This window comes from Gadus chalcogrammus, chromosome 13, assembly GCF_026213295.1.
Source record: "Gadus chalcogrammus isolate NIFS_2021 chromosome 13, NIFS_Gcha_1.0, whole genome shotgun sequence".
NCBI classification, from domain to species: domain Eukaryota; kingdom Metazoa; phylum Chordata; class Actinopteri; order Gadiformes; family Gadidae; genus Gadus; species Gadus chalcogrammus.
Window position 1 is genome coordinate 23,704,055 of NC_079424.1, and position 13,056 is coordinate 23,717,110.

Sequence of the window (13,056 nt, forward strand, 5' to 3'; positions counted from 1 at the left end):
CTTTGCGCTTCTTTGCTGAATCAGATGAATCAGTTATTAGAACTGCTTGGGATGGTGATGGCGAGAATTTATCAGGTGATTTTTATATTTGTAATCTATAATGTATCGTAATGCAAATGTTAGAATGGGTGTTAAGTTCGCCTCTTAGTGCTTGCTGCAAGTTCACTTTAGTCTATCAATGAAATGGGCAGCCATTGTTGTGACGTCAACTCGGAGGCACGGGTTGCTCTCCTTCCGCACAAAGTTCCGAGGGAAATCTCTGACCTTACAGAGGGCCCTATATTGCATCCAGCTTAATAGAGTGGTGAAGTCACGCCCCTTCCGGTAGAGCCCATGGGACCTATGAGATCGAAAAATATGAATGGGTTTCAATGGAGAGAAAGTAATTATCTTCTGGTCCCAGTCTTTATATGCCCCGGATTACACAGACGTTGTTTGTGGATTTAAATTTAGTTTTTTCAACAGTTCAAAAGTTTGACCGTTTATTGTGCATTTGTTCAGTTAAAGGCTGGAGAGAAAACACAATGAAAAAGACTACAAGTCTCGTATGTGACGTCAAATAATTACTTTCTCTCCATTGAAACCCATTCATATTTTTCGATCTCATTAGGTCCCATGGGCTCTACCGGAAGGGGCGTGACTTTGCCACTCTATTGACTTTCTACACTGACGCATGTGTCGTTGCTAGTTTGCAACTGCCGCAGAGCGTTCTTTTCCCTCCACCCCCACGCGTCAGTAAATTAGGGAATGATCTTGCGCCCCAAGGGGCGGCTCGGCGAAAGGAGGAGGTGTGTTCTGGCGCAAAGATTCCCTGGTGCTATTTTGCAGTTTCAGAAAACAATTCCACCACAAACCAGGAAATACCTTGTTTAAAGTCAGTGGTGCGTTGTTCAGATGCTATTTTAAGGGTGCATGCATAATGTTGCTTATGGACCTTGCGCATTCACTTTGCTTCTCTCATCTACCCAGCCACACATTCTTGGTAAATTATTTGGGAAAGAACAGCTGATACAGCGGTAATAAGTTGTACTTTTAAATCAATGCATCTGCAAAAAACCGTACAGCAAACACATATTTTCTTGACACAGACATCGTGTACAAGCCCATAACTTTGTTAGGAACACATGCATGTTAGGAACACAAGTCAATAACAATAATGATAATACGCCGTTATAATACTATAACGGCGTTACTAACAGCGTTCTTTTTCAGTAACGGAGTAATCTAATGAATTACTTTTCTCATCGTTGCAATGCCGTTATCGTTACTGATAATGTAAAGTGGCGCGTTACTACAATTTGGTTGAATGAAGCGTGCGGTGTCATATTACACACAAGCTGCGTGGAGAGAGCAGGGGCGTGGGGATGATGACACCGTTGCAAACGCGATGATGATTGGCTGGGTGGGCGGATGCCCTGCTCACGCTGTCTCACTGCACGCTCTGACTACAGCTCAAGACAGCGACAATGGCGACGAGCCAGGGAAATCAAACGTAGCGTTCTCTAACTGGAAGTACCGGCACTACTTCTCACTCATGGAAATTAAAGGCAAGAATGTGTTTGTATCATGCACGCTATGCCCAGGGAAAAAAACTTTATCCACGTCTGCATCAAGTAATTCAAATCTAATAAAGCACCTTACATCAACCCATGCGAATATGACACTTAAGGCTGATCCATACCTCCGGATACGGACAGTTTCGTCCGGTCCCGGAGGTGTTTCGTCCTATATATCTATCCATCTATCCATCCATCCATCCATCTATATATATATATATATTGTATTTGTATATACTTATATTATACTATATACCTGACATTTTTATTTTATAGTTTATTGTTATTGTTCCCACGAAACACCTCCGGGACCGGACGAAACTGTCCGTATCCGGAGGTATGGATCGGCCTTTACCCGGGGATTCCACCGGACGCGTTACGGCAACGTTACGGCTGCGGCATATGGCAAGCCATCCCCGCCAGAAAGCGGCATCATTTAGACGCGTATCACCTTCATTACGCCGTAAAATACGCGCGTAAAATGTAGAAAAACTGCGTATTTTACGCCGTCATGCGCAAAAAAGCGCCGCTTTTTACGCCGCAATTGAGCCTTTCAAGAGCGCGCGTAAAAAGCGCCGTTTTGAACATCAAACCGGGCGTAAAATACGGCGCTTTTGTGCACATCACAACGCCGTAAAATACGGCGTTTCTCTAGTATGCTAATAATGTCCGCCCTTATTTTCTCTCAGCCAGTGCATTTGAAGTGTTTGCGCCCAATCGCTGAACAAGACAAGCAGACCAAATCAGTTCAACACAGATCTCCTCTCATTTGGCGTTAGTTGTAGCGTCATATTCATATAGATATATATATTAGTTAATGCAGTTTCAACGTTGTGATAACCGTGGTCCAATCGATAGAGACGCTTGCTATGTAGGGAAGAGGTTGTCGGATCGAATCCATTTATTGTCAGATTTGTGCTTTTGTCAGATGGTCACGCTTTTATGATCGCAATGCTTTTTAGTCCTCAAGCCAGACCTCCTGTGTTATAAGTTCCAAATTCAGTGCCTTTTTAGTCAGCCAGCCAGATCATCTAGGTGTCTTGCTACACGCTTTATAAGTTAATTATATTTAAATTATTACAGCCATGGAGCCTTTATTTTCGCGGAGTTATCGTAACATCCTCTCTTGTTCAATCGATATAAATACACAGTGGAAAGGAGTGAGAGGGAGCCATAGAGAGAGACACTGATGAACTGGGGAGCCATGCTCTAACAACGTTCAGAGGCTTGTAAACAGTCTACTGAGTCTGACACGGTGCTTAAATGGGCTCTGGAGACGCAGGAATGTTGTTGGATTCAACTATTTGTGCATGGAAGCAAAAAAATATCTCCCCATCAAGGCCAACAGCAGAGTAGCCTACGAAAAGAATAGACTGATATGAATGCTTCAAATATTAAAACCTGATTGATTAGGCCTATGCCGACATAATATCAGTCCTAATCCTGAACGCACCGTGCGTACATTTTTCACGGCATTTTCCCCCAGACAGACAGACAGACAGACACTTTATTTACCCCAAACTAACTTTCATAATCCAGCAGGTTACACAATACAAATAACTCTTACACAAATACAGACAGCCTATACAGTAGGCTAATAAATGCCCACCTCAGCAAAAGGTAAAATGTGAAAAGAAGATATAAGCTAAATTTAAAATACAGATGGTGTAGCCTAGGGGATGCCTAGGCTACTGCCGGCAGTAGCTCAGGTGGTAGAGCGGGTTGGCTGGTAACCTGAAGGTTGTTGGTTCGATCCCCGGCTTCACCAAGCAGAGTGTCGAGGTGTCTTTGACAAAGCACCTAACCCTGACTGATGTGTTGTCGAATCCAGACATCCTGCTGATGCTGGAACAGACTTCCAACTCTCCAGCAGAAGCGCCCCAAGGCCATGAAAAGCGCCGAGCGGGAAAAAATGATGATGATGAGCCTACATAAAAATACAGATGCCACATGAAATATGAAAATAGGATGCAATGTATAAATATGCAAAACTATGATATAACTAGGCTATAATGAGAATACTCGGTTACAGCTGTGCAATGACTATCCAAAATTAAATTAGTTGTATGGAAAGATTTTTGTCTATGGAATGATCTTGTCACTTTACTGCCACACATTGTGTGTGTCAGTAAAGTGATAGAATATAGGAGGTAGGAGAATCCGTGTATGGTTCGTTCTTTGAATATTCCGATTTAAAACAAAATCAGAAAAAACAATTAACAGGATTGTTTTTAGTTTTTTCTGATTTGGTTTTGAAACTGAAAAAGGGCAAAAGGAATAAACAAATAAACGGCATTTGTGTTTCTGTGTTTTGTGTGTTGGTTTTTTAAACCCGAAACAGAAAAACAAAAATAGATACATGCATAGTTATAGGCTACACCAGAAGGCAGAACGCAGCGAAGAAAAAAGAGCCAACCACCTTAACCAGCAATAGACTGTCTAATTATATTTAGCCTTAGTTATGGCCGCACTTGAACCTCATGGTGATTTTATTCGTGAACTAGGCTATTTGACACTGGAAAGACACACGACGCGATCAGTATACCGCTCTAAAGCAATCTAGTGCCCCGAAGTGCTCCCTTATGACGGTGAGGAGTTGCTGTGTGGAGCACAACCTTCAAAGAAGAATTCTAGTATCCGATTTAGTTTCAGATAGTCCACTCGCAGACTAGTCGCCGGCTCCCATGGGAAACAATAAAGCTGGCCATTGTAGAATGCGAGAGACTCGATGGAACGTTTAAAACGTCTTTATATGTATTTTTATTCATCTCATCTCATCTTCGTCCGCTTATCCGGGGTCGGGTCGCGGGTATCGATATCCTGTCCATGTATATCACAAACAGGATTGGTGACAAGGCGCAGCCCTGGCGGAAACCAGCACCGAGAACGAAACTGACTGGCTGCCGAGGACGCGAATGTATTTTTATTTATTTTTTAAAACAACCTCTTGCCTATAGAGCAAGCGTCTCTATCGATTGGGCCACGGCCACGGTGACCACACTGTTGTAACTGGATTTACTAATATATATCTATATGACGCTACAACTAACAACAAATGAGAGGAGAACTCCTCAAAGCAGATCTGTGCTGGCTGAACTGATTTGGTCTGCTTCTCTTGTTCAGCGATTGGGCGCAAACACTTCAAATGCATTGGCTGAGAGAAAAGAAGGGCGGAGATTATTAGCATACTAGAGGAACGCCGTATTTTACGGCGTTGTGATGTGCACAATAGCGCCGTATTTTACGTGCGTTTTGATGTTCAAAACGGCGCTTTTTACTCGCGCTCTTGAAAGGCTTAATTGCGTCGTAAAAAAGCGGCGCTTTTTTGCGCATGACGGCGTAAAATACGCTGTTTTTCTACATTTTACGCGCGTATTTTACGGCGTAATGAAGGTGATACGCGTCTAAATGATGCCGCTTTCTGGCGGGGATGGCTTGCGATAGCGGCACGTCTTGGCCGCGACTTTGCCCTGCTTGCATTTCCACCGGGCGCGTTACCCTACATGCCCACTAGCTCCGTCAGTCAACGGACGTGGGAAGGCGTGGCTGACTGATGGGGGAGTAGTCTTTGCAGAGGCATCTGTCAGCCAATCAAATCGCTTCGCCGGGTTCTTCCCGCTACTTCCTGCTTGTTGCGATGCAAGATGACCCGCTTTCCCGCTTTCCAGTATCGTCAGAGCCCGAGTCACGTCACAGTGCTTAAATTTGCATACGCGATCTGATTGGATGACGGATCCGTCGCTGCCGAAAAAGTTGAAAAATGTTCAACTTTTTGACTGAGCCGAAGGCTCCAACGGAACGGACGGATCCACAATGCATTGCGCGTCCGTCCTCATTCAAAGTCAATGGAGATCAGTCAACTGACGGAGGTAGTGGGCACGGGGCGTGAGCCGAAGGCTCCAACGGTACGGACGGATCCACAATGCATTGCGCGTCCGTCCCCATTCAAAGTCAATGGAGATGAGTCAACGGACGGAGGTAGTGGGCACGGGGCGTTACGGCAGCGCAACGCTGCCTTGCGAGCCAGCCGTATTCCCGCGAGATCACGAGATCCCGCGATAATCCTAAACCTAATGTACTCACCTTCCACTCCCAAAACGACTGCAATTAAATGCCAGGCTTTGTCCTTTCTGACACTGTTCTTATAAAAAGGATGATTTGAGACCCTTTGATTGATTGACTGCTGACCTGGTGCCACTGGTCATGACGTAATAATGTTGGTGTTTTATTTATTGTGTTTTATTTTGAAAATTGACCGGGATGCTCTATGGCTTTTACTTTTTCACTTCCTGCCCTGATCGATCTGCTCTGTTGAAATTGACGCGGTTCAGCAACGGCTTGCGGCAAAAAAAAAAAAAATGATTTGGCCATAAACTGAGCCATTTGAAGTTTGAAATTCATGTGGTCATGCATCTGTCTCATCGGTTGGTCTACTTCAGATCAACCCTTTTTAGATTTGCGCTGGGCACAAGATTCATTATCCGCCTAATTACCCGTAGGTGTGGTTTGGGTGTGACGTGCAATAAACCAATGAGAGTGCCAGCTCCCCTCCCCTTTAAGAGCCATGAGCGCATTTGAATCTGACAAGTTGATATTTTTACAGTGCGTCTGCAGTCTCCTTAGAGACAGATGCACATGAATTTCAAACTTCAAATGGCTCAGTTTATGGCCAAATATTATGGCCTAATTCACACATGGAATAAGGTTTTCTTCAACAACTTCAGAAATACTGAGTCCTCAAATAAATTTCGGCAAAGAAAACTTAACACACATATAATATGCAGTAACTGTGGTTCTATTAAATGATGTACACAATACATTATAAACATTGTTTCTTATCAGTATTGTATGCTTTATCGTTATCGACTTGTGTTCCTAATATGCATGTGTCCCCCCGTTAATATACATTGCCATGGACTGTATTATGCGTTACGTGTTTAGTTTGCGTGTGTTTAAACAGATGGACGCACACATGCGCGCCCGCATTCATTAATTATTTTACACATACACAAACTTCATTCATTCTTTTTAACACTCACTCGCGGTAAAACAATGTTTTCTCACAATCAAATACTCATCAATCCTAAAAGTGATGGCCATGTACACGATGTCTGTGTCAAGAAAATAAGTGTTTGCTGTACGGTGTTGGCAGATGCATTGGTTTAAAAGTCCAACTTATTACCGCTGTATCAGCTGTTCTTTCCGAAATAATTTACCAAGAATGTGTGGCTAGGTAGATGAGAGAAGGAAAGTGTATGCGCAACGTGCACATGCAACATTATGCATGCGCCCTTAAAATAGCATCTGAACAACGTGGTTTCTGAAACTGCATTCATTCCCATTCACAAGTTCATTCCCTAATTTACCGACGCGTGGCGCAGGAGGGAAAATAATGCTCTGCGCCAGTTGCAAACTAGCAACAACACATGCGCCAGTGATTAAGTCAATTGCGCCGGATGCATGATAGGGCCCTCAGACTGTTTTGAAGGCACCATTAACCTACCCATAACCCGTCCACCTAACCTACGCATAACCCTTCAAACTAACCTACCCATAAACCCTCCACCTAACCTACCCATAACCCCTCCACCTAACCTACCCATAACCCCTCCATCTAACCTACCGATAACCCCTCCACCTAACATATCCATAACCACTCCATCTAACCTACCCAAAACCCCTACACCTAACCTACCCATAGCACCTCCACCTAACCTACCATTAACGTACCCATAAGCTACCCATAAACCCTCCACCTAACCTACCCATAACCCCTCAACCTAACCTACCCTTGACCTCTCCACCTAACCTACCCATAACACCTCAAAAACTACCCTTAACCCCTCAACCTAACCTACCATTAACCTCTCCACCTAAGCTACGCTTAACCTCTCCACTTAAGCTATACTTGACCTACCCTTAACCTCTCCACCTAACCAACATTTAGCCTCTCCACCTAACCTACTCTTATCCAACCCTTAATTATCCACCTTAGCTACCCATAACCTCTCCACCAAGTGTAAGTGATGTAGACACAGGTCCCTTCCCTGAGTGTAATTGCTGCAAACACAGGGCCGGTTCCCTGAGTGTACGAGCTGAAGACACAGGGCCCATTCTGGGCCCATTCCCAGTTGCATCTGACAGCAGCGGGAGCCAGCTGTACGCTATCGACTTCTGAAACTTGTTGTGTTAGTACAGCCTCACCTTCACACTCTGGGAAAGTCCTTAATCAGTTTCCTCCAGGAGGAGGTAAAATAATTGAGGTGGTAAGTCATGAGATCGAGGAAAGCAGCAGATAAGAAAATGAAATATGTATCTCTGTCACACGCAAGGGAAGGATACAGGGAGAAATAAAGAAATACCAATCTGAAAAAGGACAGTAAGGGGGGTCGGTCTTAAGGCTGCCTCTTATGGAGATGAAGAAAGCTGACAAAGAGCGTCAAAGAAAAATTGTCTCAACACAAATTCTGAATGTAGGAAGCACCCTTCTTAAAGTTAAGCATTTCAAATGAGACCTGTCAATCAGTATAAAACCAGATTGATTTATAAAGTAGAAAACATGGGCCAAACCGTAGTGTTCCACCTATACATGAGTCAACAGCTAACCCCCTGTGGATCTATCAGTGTGATGTAATGCATGGCCCTCCCTAACACTCAACAATGGTTTGACACGGAGCAAAGTAAAAATGCATTCAAGTCGGACAAACACAGGAAGATATTCGAGGAAGGACAGAAAATAATAATAACAATTAAAAGACGAAGACACCTTCTGTAGACAGGACCCGCATGAACTGAAGCAGTCGGAGAGGACAAATCCACACAGAGCAAAGGGGTAGAGCGATGAGGAGAGAAAAGTAATCGGCAAAGGAGAAAAGGGTTGGGAGATACAAAAGATTGAACAGGGTGAGGGTCGGGGGTCAGATGGGGATGGGATGGGGGACGTAGGGGTAGGTACTCACGAATGGTCAAATCCATAACTTGGGACGCCAAGCAGAAGACAGGATGTTCATACATCTCTCTCTTTTTCCCTACAGAGACAGGAGGACACGAGGGGCATGCAGACAAGGCCGGGGGTCAAAGATTGCGTAATCAAACAGAGAGTGGGCTGCAGTCAAGCCCAGGGCCACTGCCTGCTGGAGGGGTTAGTTTGGAGGGGTCAGCGGCGAGACACAGTGGGGGGGACAAAGGTAGGGACAAAGCCCTCCTCAGGTAGGACAGAGATACAAGCACATCCCGGGGGGGGGGGGCATATCTGGAAACAAGGTTTCACATGTAGAGCCTAAGTGGCCACAAGAACACCCTTTTTTCTGCCCTTGACTCCTCATTTTATTGAAGATAGTGAAGAAGAGATGAGCCTGTGAGCAATGACTCTGTCAAAGTGGATTTGTTCAATGTCTGTTTGTCCTTGGACCAAACCAACAGACTATAATGCCTGCCAAAGAAAGCCTAGACCATGCAACAGAGCGGGGAGGAAAACACTGAAATCGCCGGTGAGAGGCAATCCAATCCTGCCTTGTTTATTGGCCTTCTCTGTGTTAGGTTGTTTTGAAATGTTCAAAGGAGACGATACAAGAGCACCAATAGACCAGGAGGACTAAGGAGAGGAAGAAGGAGAGGCAGTGAGGGCATGGTGGACCTTACAGGTGGAAGGTGGAAAGGGGAAAAGAGGTCACTCAGGAAGAAGAGAAACACCTCTCCAAGGCGGAGCTAGTGAGCTGGAGTAGGCGGGAGAGGGAAGGTGCAGGTTAGGCTTGGGGCGGACAGAGTTGCAGGGAGTTGAATGCATTTTTACTTACTGTACATTCGGCTAGTACAGTTAGTCCTGAGGTACAGGTGAATAAAGGCGTCACATTAAGGCTCTCTGAGTGTATCTAAAACTAATCCCCAGCCTTGAAGAAGAGGCTTTTTGTCCTGCAGCTGTGAAGAGAATGGCGAGGTTAGTGGGAAAAGCTGTCACTTTAGACTTCCAACACAGAAATACATTTAGAAAGATGGCACCTTTCAGACGCTAACTCAGAGGGTTAACAGAGGACCTGAGACATCCAGACCTCAGGAAAGACTTCATGAGGCTATGTGGTTTATGAAAGGAAAGGTTTTCTCTGAGCAGTATCACCGGAACAATACCACTATTAAAAGTACCTAACAAAGTCCTTATTAAACTTAACCATTACAGCATGTCTGCCATGTTCATTAAGAAAAGATAAGAGCCAATCATAACGGTAGACTTACGCAAAAGAGAATCACCCACGAAGACGGGTTTGCCACCGGTCTATCGGTCGTCTGTTTCATCTATCAATAACTTCCCCCTTTAACGAAAAACCAAGCTGCACTTGATGCTGCGCAGCCGGCAGCATGCTGCGTGTGCGTCAAGTGTATGCGTGTGTGCGTGCGTGTGCGTTCAGCAGCCTACCTTCTATCTTGGCATACTCAGAAAGACGCTGGTAGTTGACCAGTGCTGCTTGCTCCAGACATCTACGAATCACAGCCTTCACGTCGTCTTGTGGCACAGGCGTGACAATGTCCTTCATGAGGACCTAGAGTTTGGACAAGCAGCTCTTTAGGGGGTCCTGTTGTTTGTGTTTCAGCATAGAGAGAGGGGCTCAAAGTACAGGCCGGACTCCTGTCACTCTTATCAATGTCAACGTAAAAATGAAGAGTGATCAAAATGTAAGAGGTCTTTTGTCCGTTAATTGGTCAAACTAAACAGATCACCTGTGGATTTAACCTGGTTAAACAATTCAAATGTCCAGGTTAACCCAAATGTTAAACAGCCAGGTTAAACAGCCAGGTTAGCCCACAGGGTAAACACCTGGGTTTAACCCAGGTTAAACAGCCAGGTCACACCCAGGTTAAACACCCTGGTTAAACCCAGGTTAAACAGCCAGGTCAGACCCAGGTTAAACAGCCAGGTTAAACACACAGGTTAAATACCCAGGTTAAACCCCCAGGTTAACCCAAAGGCCACCCACCCGCTCCAGCAGGGACAGTGTGGCCTTCAGGGCTCCTTCTGGACGGCCGAACGGGAAGCAGTACCTGTGGAGAGGACCAGATCATCAGCTCCATGAACACCTATCAAGTCCTCCTAGACATTCATCCCCACACACACAGAAAAACACACACACACATACACACACACACACACACACACACACACACACACACACACACACACCACACACACACACACACACAGAAAAACACACACACACACACACACACACACACACACACAAACACACACACACACACACACACACACACACACACACACAGAAAAACACACACACACACACACACACACACACACACACAGAAAAACACACACACACACACACACACACACACACACACACACACACACACACACACACACACACACACACACACACACACATAAACACACAGAAACATACACACAGACACACACATTGAAACATACAGAGACACAAAGAAAAACACACACATACACACATAGAAACGCACACACACACGTAGAAACATACACACACAGAAATACACACACACAAAAACACACATAGACACGCATAAACACACATAGATACACGGACAGACAGACAGACAGACAGACAGACAGACAGACACACATACAGACACACACACACGGCGGCCCACCTGAAGTGGGTGATCTGGTTCTCCAGCAGCACGCGCAGCCTCTCCTTGATCTCCTCGAAGCGCTCCTTCTCCTCCACCGTCACCGTGCCGATCCCATCCGGCCTGAAAATGCGATATCGACAGTTGGGAAGACAAACGCACAGGTCACAAGTAATTATAGAATACAGTTATAAAGAAAGACAAAAGCACAGGTCACAAGTTATTATATAATACAGACATAAAGAAAGACACACACAGGTCACACGTTATTATATGATACAGCTATGAAGAAAAACAAACGCACATGTCACTAGTTTTCTACTACTTATTTTTCACAATGGAAGTCAATTGGACACTCTCAGACACTTCTCTACTACAGAAATCGCAACTTGGTCAATTGCTATTCGTAGATTTTCAATATCATTTATAGCTATATAGTTTAATTTGTTACCTGCTTCGCATATTTTCTGTTGGTCTCATTGACTTCCATTGAGGCTATAGTGGGATGACGTCACCCGCTCTAGCCCAAGGTGGCTATCACAAAAGCTAACCGTTGCCGACGTCGCAGAGCCTAACACCGTCAACAATTGACCTAGAATATCAATGTTATGCTTAAATGGTTGCGGTATTCCTTGTTTCACTGGCGATACTATATAGATACTCATAGATACTTATTATAGATGCTATATAGATATTCATTATTTGTGGGGGGTGTTCTTTTTCCTCGAAGACAATCTGAAGCCTGTGTGGAATATCTTGGTTGTAATTAATGGCTGCATGTTTTTTGGGCAAAAAAAAATAATTAATGACTAAACTTTATATTAATGTTATTATCATCAGTTGGTCGGTATTATTCTTCAAACCTTCCTTGATTTCTTCAGATCCTGATAATGCATCATTTTTACAGCAGGTTTAAAATTCTTAAAGTGTGGGAGGTGCTGAGCAGAAAGGGCCCATCACAGGAGCAGAAAGAGGTGCAGAATGGCCCATCACAGGAGCAGAAAGAGGAGCAGAATGGGCCTCCAGTGCTGCTCAGAAACACACTTACTGAGCAGTTTGTGTGATGTCTGCAAAAACCTAGGACGTGTGTACCCTCCACGCATGTGCGCAAACCCACACACACAGAAACATACACACAGTAACACACACACGCACCCAAACACACTTTCCGTTTCAAGATGACAAGTCGGGAGGGGGTTGGAGTTAGTGGGAGTTTGTGTGAGAGAGTGAGAGAAAGTGAGAGAGAGAGAGAGAGAGAGAGAGAGAGAGAGAGAGAGAGAGAGAGAGAGAGAGAGAGAGAGAGAGAGAGAGAGAGAGAGAGTGTCATGTTTCTTAGGTCTCCAGATCCTGTCACGACCACCAGCCCAGTGCCTCTTCTGTCACATGCACTCTGCTCACACTTCACCCAGACCCTGGCCGTGTCAAGACCGATAAGGAGATCAGCCTGGCACACACACACACACACACACTCACACTCACACACACATCCGCCTGCACAGACACAGACACACTCACACACACACACACACACACACACACACACACACACACACACACACACACATACACACACACACACACACGCCAGGACACACACACACACACACACACCAATGCACAGACATACAAACACAGACACACGTACACACCAGACCAGTGTGTGTGTGTGTGTGTCAGGCAGTAATGCCTCTTGATGTAGCCTGTATGTATATCAGCATTAGTGAGAACAAGCAGCGTATGCTGGGTGTTTCTCCTCTTTACCTCCCTGCACTCATCAGCACCTCAACAAAAAAAGACTGTCTATGTCAGAGAGAGAAAAAACAGTAGTAAGAAAAAGGAAATGTTTTCGAACTAATGAAGTCCCACGGGTCGTCATTTACAAACACGC

The 13,056-nt window shown here is 44.9% G+C and overlaps 1 protein-coding gene across 1 annotated transcript in view; it reads right to left on the reverse strand.

The window, feature by feature from the left end:
- The window catches only part of cadpsa (Ca2+-dependent activator protein for secretion a), a 176,601-nt gene that overhangs the window by 69,660 nt on the left and 93,885 nt on the right, over nucleotides 1–13,056 (reverse strand). Inside the window, exons 15-17 of the mRNA XM_056605376.1 lie at nucleotides 11,190–11,291; nucleotides 10,526–10,589; nucleotides 9,967–10,090 (exon numbers count right to left, since the gene is read on the reverse strand). Of these exons, the coding sequence (XP_056461351.1) occupies nucleotides 9,967–10,090; nucleotides 10,526–10,589; nucleotides 11,190–11,291 (290 nt within the window). The remainder of the gene's footprint in view (nucleotides 1–9,966; nucleotides 10,091–10,525; nucleotides 10,590–11,189; nucleotides 11,292–13,056) is intronic.